The sequence below is a fragment of the Myxine glutinosa genome, chromosome 10, assembly GCF_964187855.1.
Source record: "Myxine glutinosa chromosome 10, kmMyxGlut1.1, whole genome shotgun sequence".
Lineage (NCBI taxonomy): Eukaryota > Metazoa > Chordata > Myxini > Myxiniformes > Myxinidae > Myxine > Myxine glutinosa.
The window spans coordinates 135,176,931-135,195,197 of NC_136270.1; the positions used below are offsets into that span (position 1 = coordinate 135,176,931).

The following is an 18,267-nucleotide window of genomic DNA, read 5'->3' on the forward strand; positions in this document are numbered from 1 at the left end:
TTACCATTTCCGAGCTGGGAAATGTTTTTCCGCCTGCCCCCCCTTTAAATACCGAGCAGACTGAGGATTCAATAAACGTTCCCACTGTACAAACGGGGCCGGCAAATCTGAGTTTGCCGGGACCTCAAACCCAAGCTCCGACCCCAGATACAAATATCCACCAAAGTGTTAACGAGTGCTCTCGGGAACACCTTGGGAAACTTGTGAAGTTTCCCTCTGACAAGAGGGAAAGCCTCCAGACAAGACCGCGGGGTCAGCGGGTAATACCCCAGAACCTGACGACATGTTATCTGACGTGTCTGAGTCCGAGGATGACATTGAGGCAACCGAGCTGTCACAAGCGATGACAGGTCACTCGCAGGTATCCCCTCAACTCATTCTTACCTTCCTTAACGAAACGTATCATCACCGCAACATTGTCATTAAAGACTATTTCCCTGACTTGGCTGCATTCATGTGCACCGCAAAGTCAATAATCAAAGCGCGTGAGGATTTTGACCTGACGAAATCTCAATTCCACAGATTAAGAAAGTTTGTTACCCGAGCAGGTACGGAGTGTTCCCAAGCGCAGGTCGATTTCATTAACACGGAATGAAAAATATCTCCTTTGCGACCTTAAACATGAATGGTGGGGGTGCAAGTCACCTCCATCAGGCCCAAGTCAAAAACTTGTTTGATCGTAAAAAGGCAAATGTTCTTTTACTGCAAGAGACCCACATCACACCTAACGTGGAACATGACTGGTGCGAAACTTTCAAAGGGCAATGCTATTTTAGCAATCTGTCAGCCTCATCTGCTGGGGTTGGGTTTTTTCTAAAGCCAGGTCTAGCTTTTGAGTCTTGTCATTTTCAGGAAGTCATAAAAGGCCGGCTTATTTCCCTTCAGCTTGCACATCAAAACTTCCGCTGTACCATTTTCAATGTGTACACACCGAGTGAGAGCAGGGATCGAAAGGCTTTCTTCACCTCCATGGTAAACCACCTGAAATCAGTTGATCTCGACCAATGTGTGTGCATTGGTGGTGACTTTAATTGCACCTTTGACCCTTCGAAGGACAGAAACTCTGCAGAACCCCACCCCGAGTCCCATGCGGACCTATCCCGTTTCTTTAAGACGGCCGGTCTACTGGATGTTTGGCGATTGCATCACCCCAACATAGTCCAGTATACCTGGTGTCGATGTGCCAATGGTAGGGTGTCTTCGGCAAGACTCGACCACTGGTACATTAATGTACCCTTTAGGAACGTCGCGGCCTCTTCAGGTTGTTTTCCGTCATTGTTTTCAGACCACCATATGGTAACCTTAGATCTTTCTTTTCCTCGACCCACATGCAGAAATAGTTACTGGAAGTTTAACGTTAAACTTTTAGAAGATAGTGTGGCGGACACAAAAGCCCACTGGCGTGGTGACATCATTCCGCGCACCAAGTGGGCGGTGGCCACGCACCAGGGGTAGGCGTGGCCTCATGATATACACCGGGCGCCCAGCCCGGGACAGTACAGTGTTACAGTGTAGTCTTACAATAAAGACGTTTATATGTTACCGCTTGTCCGCTTCCTCCTTGCTCACAAGCAGCGCGCGTAACGCCGCGCTTTACTGGTGACCCTCGACGTTGGATCTGCTGGAGCGATCCTTCCACACGCGACGCCATCGCCATGGCCGACTTCGTCAAACTTCCGGAATTTTGGGAGGCTCAGGCCGAAGTCTGGTTCGTCCAGGCCGAAGCCCAATTTCAGCTTCGGCGCCTCACCGGCGATGACACGCGCTATTGCCACGTCGTCGCCTCCCTCGGGCCCGGCACGGCCGCTCGAGTTGTGTCCGTCCTTCGCCACCCACCGAACGGCCACAAGTACGAGGCACTCAAGCGGCTACTCCGAGCCACGTTCGGCCTTACGGACGACGCACGGGCCGACCGCCTCCTGGATCTCCCCGAGCTCGGTGAGACGCGCCCGTCGGTCCGAATGGACCATATGCTGTCACTGTTGGGCGACGAAGCCCCCGGTTCGCTATTCCGGGCGCTTTTCCGGCGCCAACTTCCAGCGCAGGTCCGCCTCGCGTTGGCCGGGACCGAGCTAACGGAACCCCGAGCATTGGCGGCCGAGGCGGACAGGTACTTCGCCGCTTCGGACATGCGGGCGAGCGTCGGCGTGGCCGTCACGGCCCTCGACGCTGATGTTCAGCAGCATGTTCCACAGCATCAGCTTCTACAGCACGCTGATGTTCAGCAGCATGCTGATATGCACCTCGTGAACGCCGCCACGCCCCGCCCACCGCCGCGGCGAAAACCGCCACCGCGGGGAAACCCGCCAACTCCACCGGCCTGGCGGAGCCAGCCGCGCTCCTCCAGCTCCACCACCTGGTGCTGGTTCCACGCCAAGTTCGGCCACGAAGCTCGGCGGTGTCATCCGCCGTGCTCCTTCAACGGGTCGGGAAACGCCCGGGCCGGCGCTCAATAGTGGCGATGAGCGCCGGCCATTCGAACAGCCTGCTGTTCATAACGGACACCTTCTCCAGGCGCCGTTACCTGTGCGACACGGGAGCGCAGGTGAGTGTCATTCCCGCCGGCACGTCAGACAAGCACGCCGCGGGTGGGGGCCCCGCGCTGCTTGCCGCGAACGGGACGCCCATCCGTACGTACGGAAAACGCTGCCTCTCTCTGCGGTTTGGAGGGCAGGTTTTCCGATGGACGTTCGTCACCGCCGACGTGCCCATGGCACTGCTTGGCGCGGACTTCCTGTGCGCTAATGGGCTCCTGGTCGACGTCAAGCGCAGACGGCTTGTCCAGGCCGAGACGTTCAGCTCGCTCGCTTGTGCGTTGCCCAGCTCAACGAGCGGCTTGCCAAGCGGCTTGCCGAACGATTCGGTTCCGGCCACGTTGGTCTGTACGCTTCCGGCAGCGGACGCATTCACCCGCCTCCTCGCCGGCTTCCCGGCCCTCACGCGGCCCACCTTCTCGGCGGGGGCCGTCAAGCACGGGGTGGCCCATCACATCCCCACTGTCGGGCCACCGGTCTACGCCCGGGCACGCCGCCTCGAGCCGACGAAGCTGGCGGTGGCAAAAGCGGAGTTCGCTACCCTGGAGCGACTCGGCATCGTTCGGCGCTCAGAGAGCGCTTGGGCGTCGCCGCTGCACATCGTGCCGAAGCCCGGCGGGGGATGGCGACCGTGCGGGGACTATCGCCGTCTCAATGACGCCACGACTCCCGACCGCTACCCCGTCCCCCACATTCAGGACTTTTCCGCCCGTTTGGCGGGCAGGTCCTTCTTCTCGAAGGTGGACCTCATACGCGGCTACCATCAGGTCCCCGTCAGGCCGGAGGACGTCCCGAAGACGGCGGTCATCACGCCATTCGGACTCTTCGAGTTCTTGCGCATGCCCTTCGGTCTGAAGAATGCGGCTCAGGCGTTCCAGCGACTGATGGACAGCGTCCTGCGCGACTTGGATTTTGTCTACGTTTACCTGGACGATATCCTCGTCGCCAGCGCGTCCCGCGAAGAGCACCTACGCCACCTCCGCACGCTCTTCGAACGCCTGGGCCAGCATGGCCTGATTGTGAACCCCGCAAAGTGCCGGTTCGGCGCCGCCACAATCGATTTTCTGGGGCACCGTGTCACCAGGCACGGAGCCGTCCCCCTACCGGCCAAGGTGGAGGCGGTGAAGGGGTTTCCGCGCCCCCGCACGATCAGAGGGCTGCAGGAGTTCCTGGGCATGGTGAACTTTTACCATCGGTTCCTGCCCCGTATCGCCCAGCTCCTGCGCCCCCTGCACGAAGCTCTCCGAGGTAAGCCGGGCAAAGGCGACGTTACCTGGACCGAGCAGATGGACACGGCGTTCACGGGCGCGAAGCTCGCCTTGGCTAACGCCACCATGCTCGCGCACCCGGCGCCCGATGCACCGATCGCCCTCACCACCGATGCCTCGGACTACGCGGTGGGCGCAGTGCATGAGCAATGGGTGCGTGGAGCTTGGCAACCGCTGGCGTTCTTTAGCCGGCAGCTTCGCCCGCCCGAACGCCGTTACAGTACCTTCGACCGCGAGTTGCTCGGACTTCACTTGGCGGTCAGGCACTTCCGCCATCTGCTCGAGGGCCGGGCGTTCACTGCCTTCGTCGACCACAAGCCGCTGATCTTTGCGATGGGCAAAGTCACCGAGCCGTGGTCGGCCCGGCAGCAGCGTCACCTCTCGGCCGTGTCCGAGTACACGACGGACATCCAGCACGTCGCGGGGAAGGACAACCCGGTGGCGGATTGCCTTTCCCGGGCCGTCGCCCACGCAGTCCACCTCGGCATCGACTATGCCCGGATGGCAGCGGACCAGGCCGCTGACCCCGACGTCCAGGCCTTGCGGACCGCCGTCACGGGCCTCCGCATCACCGAGGTGCCGTTTGACGGCGCGGGCGCGGCCCTCTTGTGCGACGTCTCCCTCGGGCGTCCTCGCCCCATCGTGCCCGCGGGCTGGCAGCGCCAGGTGTTTGACGCCATCCACGGCCTGTCCCACCCGGGCGCGAGGGCCTCCCAAAGGCTGATCGCCGACAAGTTCGTCTGGCATGGCCTCCGGAAGGCCGTCCGCGGCTGGGCCAGGACGTGCCTCGCGTGCCAGCGCGCCAAGGTGCACCGGCACACCCAGGCCCCGTTGGCCCCGTTCACGGTGCCGGAACGCCGGTTTGACCACGTCCACGTGGACCTGGTGGGACCTCTGCCCCCCTCGCGGGGTTTCACCTACGTCCTCACCATGGTGGACCGCACCACCCGGTGGCCGGAGGCCGTGCCCTTGGCGTCGACAACGGCGGCCGATGTCGCGCAGGCTTTCATCGCCACCTGGGTCGCCCGGTTCGGCGCCCCCTCAGACATCTCATCCGACCGCGGCCCCCAGTTCACCTCGGAGCTCTGGGGGGCGGTTGCGCAGGGGCTCGGGGTCCGGCTGCACCGAACCACGGCCTACCATCCCCAGGCTAACGGCCTGTGTGAGCGATTTCACCGCTCATTGAAGGCCGCGCTCCGGGCCACCCTCCGCGACGGCGGCTGGGTCGACAGGCTCCCCTGGGTCCTGCTGGGCCTCCGGACGGCGCCCAAGGAGGACCTGCGCGCATCCGCGGCGGAATTGGTCTTCGGGCAACCGCTGCGGGTGCCGGGCGAGTTCCTCCCCGACTCCACGGCACCATGGTCCGCGGCACAGCAGCGCTCCGCTCTACAAGAGACCGCCCAGAGGTTCGCCCCGGTGCCAACGGCATGCCACGGGCACCCACCGACGCACGTCGCCCCGGAGCTTCGCACGGCGGAGTACGTCTTCGTCCGCCACGATGCCCATCGGACACCACTGCGGCCCCCGTACGACGGGCCTTTCCGCGTGCTGGAGACCGGGGCGAAGCACTTCACCCTGGACATCGGCGGTACTCCTGACCGCGTTTCGGTAGACCGCCTCAAGCCGGCCCACCTCGATGTGGACCATCCACCGCCAGTGGCCCGACCCCCACGTCGGGGCCGCCCTCCTGCGGGCGGACCCCCGGCACCGCCCAGCCCCGCCGCCACGCCGCCCCCCGGTCCTGCACCCATCCCAGGGGCAGCCAGGGGCATCCCACCTGGCATCCCTGCACCCCGGACGCCGCCGATCGCCAGGGGGCGCTTCGGCCGGGTCATTCGTCTGCCCCGCAAACTGGCCCTCCAGGTGCGCGGGAATTCTGGGGGGGCGCGTGTGGCGGACACAAAAGCCCACTGGCGTGGTGACATCATTCCGCGCACCAAGTGGGCGGTGGCCACGCACCAGGGGTAGGCGTGGCCTCATGATATACACCGGGCGCCCAGCCCGGGACAGTACAGTGTTACAGTGTAGTCTTACAATAAAGACGTTTATATGTTACCGCTTGTCCGCTTCCTCCTTGCTCACAAGCAGCGCGCGTAACGCCGCGCTTTAATAGTTTATTTACAGACTCCTTTCGTGATTTCTGGGCTGAAATGAGTACTAAAAAATCTTCTTTCTCCTCAATTAGTCTCTGGTGGGATAACCTAAAGGCCCAAATTCGAGTATTTTGTCAACAATTTAATTCGCACTGTACCAATGTAAAACATATCACGATGGCTTGCTTGGAAGCAGACATCTTAAGGTTAGAGAGCAAGTTGGCCAATGAGAGCAACCCAGTGAACTATCGGCTGCTACTCGAGAAGAAGGCCCAATTAAGGGATTTGATCCATGAAAAAGCAGCGGGCACACTGGTTAGGCTAAGAATACAGAATATTAAGGTTTCAGATACCCCAACTAAGTCTTTCTTTCACCTAGAAACTGTAGAGAAACCAGCACGACTTATATCTTCGGTTTTGGACCCAGGGGGGAACATCCTAACAAATCCAAGTGATATAAGATTAAATGTAATCGATTTCTTTTCTGATCTTTTCAAGGCCAAAACAGTTTCTCACGAAATGATGAATGTTTTGACCTCTCATCTTCCTTCCGTGGCTGAGGCCCAACGTCTGGAACTGGATGCTCCAATTACCCTTCCAGAGCTAACCGGTGCACTCGCTGAGATGGAGTCGGGAAAGGCCCCTGGCATCGATGGCCTACCGGCCGAATTTATTTCGGCCTTCTGGGACATTTTGGGCCCAGAGCTGCTCAATGTTCTGGATGCGTCTCTTTTATCCGGAGAATTACCGCTCAGTTTTAGAAGAGCAGTACTCTGCCTGCTACCCAAGACTGGCGATCTCCGACACCTGTCAAACTGGCGTCCGATCTCTTTGTTGTACACGGATTACAAACTGATTACAAAGACAGTTATTGGGGATTGTTATTGTTATTGTTATTGGATCCCTGGATCCCTGGCAGATCCCTGGCAGATCCATCTACGACAACATATTCCTAGTCAGAGATTTGTTAACCGGTAAATGTGTCAAAGAGGATTTTGGATTGGTGTTTCTTGACCTTGCAAAGGCCTTTGATAGCATTGATCATGAGTTTTTGTGTCATGTGTTACAAGCTTGCGGGCTCGGTGCTAATTTTAGAGCCTACATAGCTTTGTTATATGCAAACATCTCCAGCTTGATCAAAGTTAACAAGGAATTTTGCCCACCCATAAAGGTTCAGAGAGGGGTAAGGCAAGGTTGTCCACTTTCAGGTCTATTTATTTGCCCTCGCCTTGGAGCCTCTCTTGATCGCCCTCAGAAAGGATATCCCTCGACTTGTTCTTTCTCCAGGACACCTACCTTTGACCCTGTCTGCTTATGCCGACGACCTATGTGTCATCATAAAAAGAAAATGCGACAGTGACGCCATGGCAAAGTGTTTGTCGGACTTCAACCTTGCCTCATCATTAAGGTGTAATTGGGGGAAAAGCAAGGCTCTGTGGTTCCCCTTTCCCAAAAATGACTTACCTGTGCCACCGGAATTACCACCACCTCCCCTTCCTGCAGAGCTAGTGTGGGCAAACGATGGCATTGAAGGAGCTGGGGCTCCCACGTCGATCGGAAGAATGGACGCGACAAAAAGCTGGAATTCATCCGAGTTGCTTTAATCAAACCAAACACTCAGGCACTCTGAAAAGCCCGTTTATCGGGCAGCAATATATATACATATTATCCCGGAGCGTTTGCCCAGGAAAAACGAGAGGGGGCGTGGCCCAGCGTCCTGGCTGCGGCCTGGCAAGTTGAGGGCGAGCCTGCCCGGGCGTCCTGGACAAGCCCGGCATGGTGATCGCTCCGCGTCCTTGATAGGTGCAAGGCGATTGTGAAAACCCAGCGGTAGCCGCTACACACGTCCCCCCAGAATCGACTTGCACCGGCAGGGTCAATTTGAGGGGGGTGCTGATGACCCGGCCGAAGCGACCCCTGGCGGGTCATGGGAGGGGGTCCGGTGTGGTGGTGGGCGGTCGAGTGGGGGGCACCGTGGACGGGGGGCGGCCTCGCCGCGGCGGAAGGGCCACCCGTGGTGGGTGGTCGACGTCCACGTGCGCCGACTTGAGGCGGTCCACCGCAATCCGGTCCGACCTGCCGCCGATGTCGATGACGAACGACTTGTCGTCCCGTCGCAGCACCCGGAAGGGCCCGTCGTACGGCGGGCGGAGTGGCCCCCGATGTGCGTCGTGACGCACAAAAACATACTCCGCTGTGCGAAGTGCTGGGGGGACGTAGGACTGGGGGTCACCGTGGTGGGATGTTGGCACGGGGGCAAACCGTCGGGCGGCCTCCTGGAGGTCCGAGCGCTGGTGAGCTGCGGACCAGGGACTGGTAGCGTCGGGCACGAATTCGCCCGGGATGCGTAGCGCCTGGCCATAGACAAGCTCGGCGGTGGATGCCTGGAGGTCCTCCTTGGGGGCCGTGCGGAGGCCCAAAAGGACCCACGGCAGCCGGTCGGCCCAACCGCCGTCTTGAAGGCCGGCCATGAGCGCGGCCTTCATGGAGCGGTGGAATCGCTCACACAACCCGTTTGCTTGGGGGTGGTAGGCCGTAGTACGGTGGAGCTTGACCCCCAGGTTGCGGGCGACCGCGCCCCACAGCTCAGAGGTGAACTGTGGTCCGCGGTCTGACGAGATGTCCGCCGGTGCGCCAAAGCGGGCGACCCAGGTGGCGATGAAAGCCTGCGCCACGTCGGCGGTGGTGGTGGAGACGAGGGGAACGGCCTCCGGCCACCTGGTGGTCCTGTCCATCATGGTGAGCAGGTGTGTGAACCCCCGTGACGGGGGGAGGGGGCCCACCAGATCCACGTTGACGTGGTCGAAACGTCGTTCGGGCACGGTGAAAGGTGCCAGCGGGGCCTGGGTGTGTCGGTGGACCTTGGCCCGTTGGCAGGCCGTGCAGGTGCTGGTCCAATCGTGGACGTCCCGACGAAGGCCGTGCCAGACGAATCGCGCCGACACCAGCTTCTGGGAAGCTTTCCGGCCCGGGTGGGAAAGGCCGTGGAGGGAGGCGAAGATGCGGCGTTGCCAGGTGACGGGCACGATGGGGCGAGGCTGGCCTTGGGAGACGTCGCAGAGCAGGACAGTGTCCGCGAAGGGGATGTCGGCCAGGCGGAGGCCCGTGTCCGCCGCCCGGAGGGCTTGCACCGTGGTGTCAGTGGTTTGGTCCGCCGCCATAAGCGCAAAGTCCACGCCCAGGTGGACCGCGTTCGCGCTGGCCCGGGAAAGACAGTCGGCCACGGCGTTGTTTTTGCCGGCGACGTGCCGGATGTCCGTGGTAAACTCCGACACGGCGGAGAGGTGGCGCTGTTGGCGGGCCGACCACGGCTCCGTGACCTTGGCCATGGCGTAAACCAACGGCTTGTGGTCGACGAACGCCGTGAAAGGTCGGCCCTCCAGGAGGTGGCGGAAATGGCGGACGGCCAGGTGTAGACCGAGGAGCTCCCGGTCAAACGTGCTGTATTTGAGCTCGTTCGGCCGGAGCTGCCGGCTGAAAAAAGTGAGTGGCTGCCAAACCCCGTTCACCCATTGCTCATGTACGGCGCCCACTGCGTAGTCGGAGGCATCCGTGGTGAGGGTGATGGGAGCGTTGAGCACCGGGTGAGCGAGCAGTGTTGCGTCGGCGAGAGCCCGCTTTGAGCTTTGGAAGGCCGCATCCATTGCTGCGGACCAGGCGATGTCGTGCTTGGCCGGCTTGCCCCGGAGGGCTTCGTAGAGGGGCCGCATGAGTTGAGCAGTGCGGGGCACGAAGCGGTGATAAAAATTCACCATTCCCAGGAATTCCTGCAGGGCCTTTATGGTGCGGGGACACGGGAACGTGGTGATGGCCTCGACCTTGGTTGGCAGCGGCACGGCCCCGTTCTTGGTGATGTGGTGGCCCAAAAAATCAACGGCCGTCGTGCCGAAGTGGCATTTGGCTGGGTTGACGATGAGGCCGTGCTCGCTGAGGCGCCCGAACAGTGTTCGGAGGTGGAGGAGGTGCTCGGCCCGGGACGTGCTGGCGACGAGGATGTCGTCCAGGTAAACGAAAAGGAACGGCAGGTCACGCAGCACGCCGTCCATCAAGCGCTGGAACGCCTGAGCCGCGTTCTTGAGACCAAACGGCAGCCGCAAGAATTCGAATAAGCCGAACGGCGTGATGACTGCCGTTTTAGGGACGTCGGCCGCCCTGACAGGTACCTGGTGATATCCCCGTATGAGATCAATTTTCGAAAAAATGACCCGTCCCGCCAGACGGGCGGAGAAGTCTTGGATATGCGGGATCGGGTACCTGTCGGGGGTGGTAGCGTCATTGAGATGGCGGTAGTCGCCACACGGGCGCCATCCACCCCCCGGCTTTGGCACGATGTGCAGTGGCGAGGCCCACACGCTATCGGAGCGCCGCACGATGCCGAGGTGCTCCAACGCGTCGAATTCGGCCTTCGCCACGGCGAGCTTGGCTGGGTCGAGGCGGCGGGCCCTGGCGTAGACCGGCGGGCCCGCGGTTGGTATGTGGTGCTCGATCCCATGCCGTACTGCGACGGCCGAAAACGTCGGCCGCGTGAGGGCCGGGAACTCCGTGAGCAGGCGAGCAAACTCGTTCGCCGCCGGGACGGCGCATGCCAGCTCGGTCGGCGCGGAGCTGCTCAATGTGCATACCAGGGAGCTGAAGGTTTCGGCGTTGATTAAACGACGCCGTTGGACATCCACCAGCAGTCCGTGTGCGCAGAGGAAGTCGGCGCCTAGCAGAGCCATGGGCACGTTTGCGGTTACAAACGTCCAAGCAAAGCGTTGGCCGCCGAAGCAGAGGGTGACGTTGCGCGGGCCGAAGGTGCGGATGGTCGATCCGTTGGCCGCAACCAAGGAGGGGCCGCAAACCGCGGATTGCCTGTCCTGGTCAGAGGCGGGTATGACGCTCAGTTGGGCGCCGGTGTCGCACAGGAAGCGCCGTCCGGACGCTTTATCCGTGATGAACAGTAAGTTGCCCGTGTGGCCGGCGCTCATGGCTGGTAATGAACGCCGGCCCGGCCGTTTCCCGGCCTGCCGAAGGTGCACGGGGGTCGGCATGTCCGGGCCTTCTGTCCGAACCTGGCATGATAGTAACACCACGCTTGGTCAGGTGGAGGCCCCGGTCATCGTGCTGGAGGTGGTCGGCTCGGTGTAGCGGCCGCCAATTGCGTCGGCAGTTCGGTCGTCGACCGTGCCGGGTGCTCGGGCGCCATGGGTGTTGCGTCGGACGGCGGTGGGTCCCATGTCGCCGCTGCGATGCGCTGTCCTGCGGCAGAGATCTTGTCGGCTTCTCTGGCAAGGGCCCGGGGATCTGTGATCGTCGTGCTTGCCAGGGCGAGGCGTACCGGGTTAGGCAGCTGACGGAGGAACAGCTCCCGGAACAGGAATGCCGGAGAGTGCTCGCCGAGCAGTGAAAGCATGTAGTCCATTCGCTCGGAAGGGCGCGTGTCGCCGAGCTCGGGCAGGTCGAGCAGGCGCCGTGCGCGTTCCGCCGATGGGAGGGCGAAAGCGTCGAGGAGAAGCTTCTTAATTGCGCCGTATTTGTCAGCGGCTGGCGGGCTCTCGAGGAGGCTCAGGGCGCGGGCCGCGGTGGCCGAACCGAGCGCTGCTACCACATGGTGGAAGCGGGTGTCGTCGGCCGTGATGCCTCGCAGGGCGAACAGGGAATCCGCCTGTGCGAACCAAACCGCCGCGTGAGCCTCCCAGAAGGTAGGCAGTTTAAGGGCGACTGCCGTGTCCATGTCGGTAGGTCACCAATGAAGGAGCTGGGGCTCCCACGTCGATCGGAAGAATGGACGCGACAAAAAGCTGGAATTCATCCGAGTTGCTTTAATCAAACCAAACACTCAGGCACTCTGAAAAGCCCGTTTATCGGGCAGCAATATATATACATATTATCCCGGAGCGTTTGCCCAGGAAAAACGAGAGGGGGCGTGGCCCAGCGTCCTGGCTGCGGCCTGGCAAGTTGAGGGCGAGCCTGCCCGGGCATGCCCGGGCATGCCCGGGCGTCCCGACCGAGGCCTGGCAAGTTGAGCGCGGGCCTGCCCTGGCGTCCTGGACGAGCCCGGCATGGTGATCGCTCCGCGTCCTTGATAGGTGCAAGGCGATTGTGAAAACCCAGCGGTAGCCGCTACAGCATCAAGTATTTGGGCGTCCTCCTCAGTCCTCCTCAGTATGCCCAGAACAATTGGGACAGGATTATTGACCAGGTGGATGAGCGTTTGAGCCGATGGAAAAGAGCTCTACCCCACCTTTCCTATAAGGGTCGTGTGCTAGTTGTCACCAACCTCGTCACTACCCTTTTGTGGCACCGGTTCATCTGCTTGCAACTACCCTTTAGTGGCACCGGTTCATCTGCCTGCAACCACCGGAGGTTTTGCTTCAAGCTATCCAGAGGAAACTGGTGGATTTTCTTTGGGGAGGCTACTACTGGCTTCGACCCAGCGCCATATGATGTCCCTCGGCCGAGGGTGGTCATGGCCTAGTCGACGTGAAATGCCGCCTGTTGGCCTTCCGGCTCCGCTCCATCCAACGCTTGCTTTATGCAGAACACCTACCAGGAAAGCCCTTGGCCTGCTCCATTCTTCAACGAGCTGGGAGGCTCGGATACGGACAGGAGCTTTTCCTGACCAACCTTCAACACGTCAATACATCTCTGCTTCCAGTCTTTTATCAGAGCCTCTTGAATGCCTGGCAGGGCGTTTCGATAAGTCGCCAAACAGACTCATATGGCACTAACATGTATGCACACGAGCCTTTATTTTTCAACCCACTTTTCCCTGATATCCCGAGGAGTCGCGACTTCTGCCAGCATTTTATAGTGGCCAACATCCTGAAAGTGTGTCATCTCCGGCACGACTCTGGACAGGGATGGAAGCCTGCGAACGAGCTGGCGGACCTAACAGGTGTTCGGTCCAGGAGGCAAATCGGGAACATACTAAGAGCAGTGATCCGAAGAGGCCATTGGACCCAGGACGAAGAGCTAGGCCTACATTGGACCCAGGACGCAGAGGTTGAGCCCACAGTTCCAAAATTAGTTGTGGCTTTTGCCCCAAACGATCTGCCCCCCATGAGCGCAGGGTCACCCCCCTTCCAGGTTATGAGCAGCAAGAGTATTTATCGGTCTTGTGTGAAACTTCTTCTTGGGGACCCACTTCTAGCTGGGGTTACCCGGTGGAAAGGACTCTTGCCTCCCGGTCCCCCCTCTGAGCCTTTATGGGATACAATGTATGCTGGACTTATTTCTAAAAGAACAGGTGACCTTCAGTGGCGTTTGGCCCACTGGATTGTTCCTTCCAATGCTGTCATTCGTTTTTTCCCCCCCATTTCCGGCTGTTGCCCCTTTTGTCCGGTGAGGGAAGATTTGTTTCATGCTTTCATTAATTGTGAAACACTTTCTCCTTTGTTTCATTGGTTAAATTTTATTTCCCATAGATTGCGGGTTACCTTTTCTTTGAAAGCTTACATCTTTGGCTTTCCTCCTAAAAAGGGAACCACATCTATTGTATTCGGGTTCCTAACCGCTACCGCTAAACTGGCCGTATACCTGTCGCGGAAGGCGAAGCTGGGCGGCAGACCCATGCAGGAATGCAGTATTATGGTGTTTTTTAGTTCGTTGGTGTCAGCAAGGCTCAAGCTTGAATTTGGCTGTGTCCAAACTGCAAACGACCTTGCAAATTTTGTTGCGACCTGGTGTGTTGGAGGGATTTGTGAGGTCCAAGATAACAAATTGTTAATTTCTGTATAATACAGTGCGGGTGTTTCTTATACACTGTTCCATGCTTCTCCTTGCCGGCTTTTTTCTCCCCCTGGTCTTGACCTACTCTTTCTTTCTTCCGTCTCTCCTCATGGTTGCAGATGCGATTGTAAATTTGTACATATAAAATTATGCCTACATTTTCTCCTCATGTTTTTTTTGGTATTTGCACCTTTTCTGTTGCTTGGTTTGCAGTGCACTGATTGTTTTTTCCTTCCGGGATTTCTATGATTTTACTGATTTTCCTGGATGAATTGCCTTTGGTGGTACTCTTGTTTTATACTTTTATTATAAAAAGAGTTTAAAAGTCAAGTCTCTCTCTCTCTCTCTGAGCAGTTGGGTCCTCCTGGGTCTTCTACCATAGAACCCCCTTTCATTGAGTTGGCGACGGATGGTGCGAGTTGAAACTGTTGTACGTTGTATCTGAAGTTCAGCTTTAATCTGTTTGGCAGTTGATCGAGGTGCTTTCTCCACCATCCGAACAATCCTGCGCTGCAATCTTCGATCAAGCATTCTCTTGCGGCCACGCCCAGGGAGGTTGGCTAAGGTGCCATGGGCCTTAAACTTCCTGATAATATAGCGTACGGTGGACACAGGAACATCAAGGTCTCTGGAGATGGACTTGTAGCCTTGATTGTCCATGCTTGGCCACTATCTTGTGTCTGACCTCCTCAGACAATTCTCTGGTTTTCTTTCTTTTCTCCATGCTCATTGTGGTACACACAGTGACACAAAACAGCAGAACGACTCCTTTTCTCCATTCAAACTGGTTGAATGAGCGATTTTTATATTGCAGGCACCTGCAACTCACCACAGGTGAGTTCAATTCCAAAGTAAAGGAGAATCACCTACTTGAAATCTAATTATTTCTAACAACTTCTAAAAGGTGCCAAGAATATTGTCCGGGCCATTTTAGGATTTCTGTGTGGAATTAGCGAAGATTTGGTATTTTTCAGCTTTTTTGTTTTGTTCCACTGAAAACGAAGGAAATGTGGATTCCAAAAGATTTTAAAATTTCAACAATGTTCTTTCAACAACAAAGTTCAAGGGTGCCAATATTTTTGGCCATGACAGTATAGACAGGTGTCATCGTGATTGTACTCATTAAATAAGCGATTATGTATGAACCTTTGATTCTTAGTGTTTGTTTATAACATGAACCTTTACATTTGCTGTTGAAACTTTACCTGCGCAGGTGATATTTAGGGTTCAGCGATAATGGCAGACACTCTTCAAGAGGTGCAGCTCACTGAAGCAGTCCCTCTGGTCAGCAAAAATCCCGTACAGGTGGGTGTTTGAAAGCGGAACCTAATGTGTAACCTGTAACGTTTGATATGTTTGGAGAGTCGAGGTGTCATTGGCAGTAAGCGTAAAATCAATGGAGGTTATCTCAAAGAATTATGGACGCATTCGGACGAAGCTTGGTGGACATGTTGGGTGTGTGACCAGGATGAAATGATTCGATTTTGGTGAAGATCAGGATTCGAATTCGGATCTGATAATTTTTTAAGTGATTCTTCACCATTGAGAGATGGGGCAAAAAACGATATACAGGAACATATTTTAAAAAAACTTCTGGAAGGATTATGACAAAACTTGTTTATTTCTGTTTTACATATTTTAATCCATTTTATTTTTTTCTAGTGCCTGAAGGTTACCTTCGAAGAAGGTAGTCACAATCATGTGGCATCGTTCGTCTTGAACAATAATTGAGTAACGTATAAGTTGTATCAAAAACGTTGCATGTTATCCAGATCAGTGTGGTTACCTCTAGGTTATCCAGATCAGTGTGCTTACCTCTAAGTTGTCCAGATCAGTGTGGTTACCTCTAAGTTATCCAGATCCGTGTGGTTACCTCTAGGTTATCCAGATCAGTGTGCTTACTTCGAAGTTATCCAGATCAGTGTGTTTACCTCTAAGTTATCCAGATCAGTGTGGTTACCTCTAAGTTGTCCAGATCAGTGTGGTTACCTCTAAGTTATCCAGACCAGTGTGGTTACCTCTAAGTTATCCAGATCAGTGTGGTTACCTCTAGGTTATCCAGATCAGTGTGGTTACCTCTAAGTTATCCAGATCCGTGTGGTTACCTCTAGGTTATCCAGATCAGTGTGCTTACTTCGAAGTTATCCAGATCAGTGTGTTTACCTCTAAGTTATCCAGATCAGTGTGGTTACCTCTAAGTTATCCAGCTCAGTGTGCTTACCTCAAAGTTATCCAGATAAGTGTGGTTACCTCTAGGTTATCCAGATCAGTGTGCTTACTTCTAAGTTATCCAGATCAGTGTGTTTACCTCTAAATTATCTAGATCAGTGTGGTTACCTCTAAGTTATCCAGATCAGTGTGGTTACCTCTAGGTTATCCAGATCAGTGTGCTTACTTCTAAGTTATCCAGATCAGTGTGTTTACCTCTAAATTATCTAGATAAGTGTAGTTACCTCTAAATTATCTAGATCAGTGTGGTTACCTCTAGGTTATCCAGATCAGTGTGCTTACCTCTAAATTATCTAGATAAGTGTGGTTACCTCTAAGTTATCCAGATCAGTGTGGTTACCTCTAGGTTATCCAGATCAGTGTGTTTACCTCTAAATTATCTAGATACGTGTGGTTACCTCTAAGTTATCCAGCTCAGTGTGCTTACCTCTAAGTTATCCAGATCAGTGTGGTTACCTCTAGGTTATCCAGATCAGTGTGCTTACTTCTAAGTTATCCAGATCAGTGTGTTTACCTCTAAATTATCTAGATAAGTGTGGTTACCTCTAAGTTATCCAGATAAGTGTGGTTACCTCTAGGTTATCCAGATCAGTGTGCTTACTTCTAGGTTATCCAGATCAGTGTGGTTACCTCTAAGTTATCCAGATCCGTGTGGTTACCTCTAGGTTATCCAGATCAGTGTGCTTACTTCGAAGTTATCCAGATCAGTGTGCTTACCTCTAGGTTATCCAGATCAGTGTGGTTACCTCTAAGTTATCCAGATCAGTGTGGTTACCTCTAGGTTATCCAGATCAGTGTGGTTACCTCTAAGTTATCCAGATCAGTGTGGTTACCTCTAGGTTATCCAGATCAGTGTGCTTACTTCTAAGTTATCCAGATCAGTGTGTTTACCTCTAAATTATCTAGATCAGTGTGGTTACCTCTAAGTTATCCAGATCAGTGTGGTTACCTCTAGGTTATCCAGATCAGTGTGCTTACTTCTAAGTTATCCAGACCAGTGTGGTTACCTCTAAATTATCTAGATAAGTGTGGTTACCTCTAAGTTATCCAGATCAGTGTGCTTACTTCTAAGTTATCTAGATCAGTGTGCTTACTTCTAAGTTATCTAGATCAGTGTGTTTACCCCTAAGTTATCCAACCAGCGCAACCATAAGTTGTCTCTATAACTTTGTCATCCTTAAAGAAGAAGTGAGAAACAAAACAATGAGAAATCAAAAACAATGAGAAGTCTTTAACTGACCGGAAGTGTTGTTTCGATGTCCTAAGGTAATTTAATTTTCCGGGAAAATGAATTTCTCCTTCGTTTCCACCGCCCCTGAAACCTTAGGGTGGGGTCAAAAGGTCAAGTACCAAAAATGCAATTACGGACAAATTTTTAAACATTGTCTAATGAAACTTTGTACATGCAATCAAGATTGGGCGGTGCTTGGAATACGTAACAACTTTTTGGATTCGACTCCTGGTTCATACCCCAGGGGATGGAGAGTTGGGGTCACAGGGGTCAAAAGTGGAAAATTCCTGTTAGGTCAAAATTTGATATTAGGTCATTCCTGGTGGAACCTTTTGCCATCTTTGAACTTTGCTTTAGGAGGGAAGCGCAGGGATTTGCGACGGAGCACCACCGACTCCGGTCCGGTGTTGGTGTGAAATTCCTGGCACCTTCAACAAGTGCCGAGTGAACAAAGCAGCGCATTTGTCAATGTTGCTCCGTTGCAATGATGATGCAACTTCCATCAATTGATCGCCGGTCCAACGCACGTTCGCTACAGAGACCCATTTGTTCATGAATATGACGTCACGCAAGTGCAAGGAGTTGTTGTTGGGGCCGAAACGAGTCGGGCGCAGGTTTCCTCCAACGTGCGGCTTTGTCACGCCGGTTGCTGCGCTCCTGGCGAAGGGTGACGCAATGGCGGCGCGCACCATAACTTGCGCTCCACAACAGTCACGCTTCGCACAATAGGTTCATTCAGCGTATTCATCCGCCCGACACAAAGCGAATGTATCGCTGCTCAGCCGGTGAAGGGATCTTGGACCATGAGGACGATGTTTACCTTCCCGATGTTTGTTTGTGCCCCTGTAGCCCTTGGTGAAGGACGACGTCAATCAAAGCAAAAGTCCAGACCCTGTGACCATCAAGGTGAGTATTGTGACGACTCGTGATGACCTCCATGTTTAAGCGAGTTCACATTTGCTAAAAACACGTGATGATTGTGAATCGTATGAAACATCAACTCTCGCTACTTTTACCCGATTACCAAATCTGTTTCCCCCCGATTTTGACCGACTTTTCTCATCCGTCACAGGTACACGACATCGATACAGCTTACGGGAACCTGCATGTGACGGTGCATGGGGTCCATAAGGGAAACCGGCCCGCCATTGTTACCTACCATGACATCGGCCTGAATCGTAAGTACGACCCATAAAAGGGAC

At 55.4% G+C, this 18,267-nt stretch overlaps 1 protein-coding gene across 4 annotated transcripts in view; it reads left to right on the top strand.

Moving 5' to 3' along the window:
- Positions 1 to 18,267, top strand: part of LOC137433744 (protein NDRG3) — a 119,899-nt gene that overhangs the window by 42,439 nt on the left and 59,193 nt on the right. For all 4 annotated transcript variants that reach the window (XR_013624825.1, XM_078786141.1, XM_078786143.1 and 1 more), the window contains exons 2-4: positions 14,819 to 14,910; positions 17,915 to 17,971; positions 18,138 to 18,243. Coding sequence is in view for 3 of the 4 variants with exons in the window: in XM_078786141.1 (XP_078642267.1) it covers positions 14,842 to 14,910; positions 17,915 to 17,971; positions 18,138 to 18,243 (232 nt within the window). In the remaining variant the exon portion in view is untranslated. The remainder of the gene's footprint in view (positions 1 to 14,818; positions 14,911 to 17,914; positions 17,972 to 18,137; positions 18,244 to 18,267) is intronic.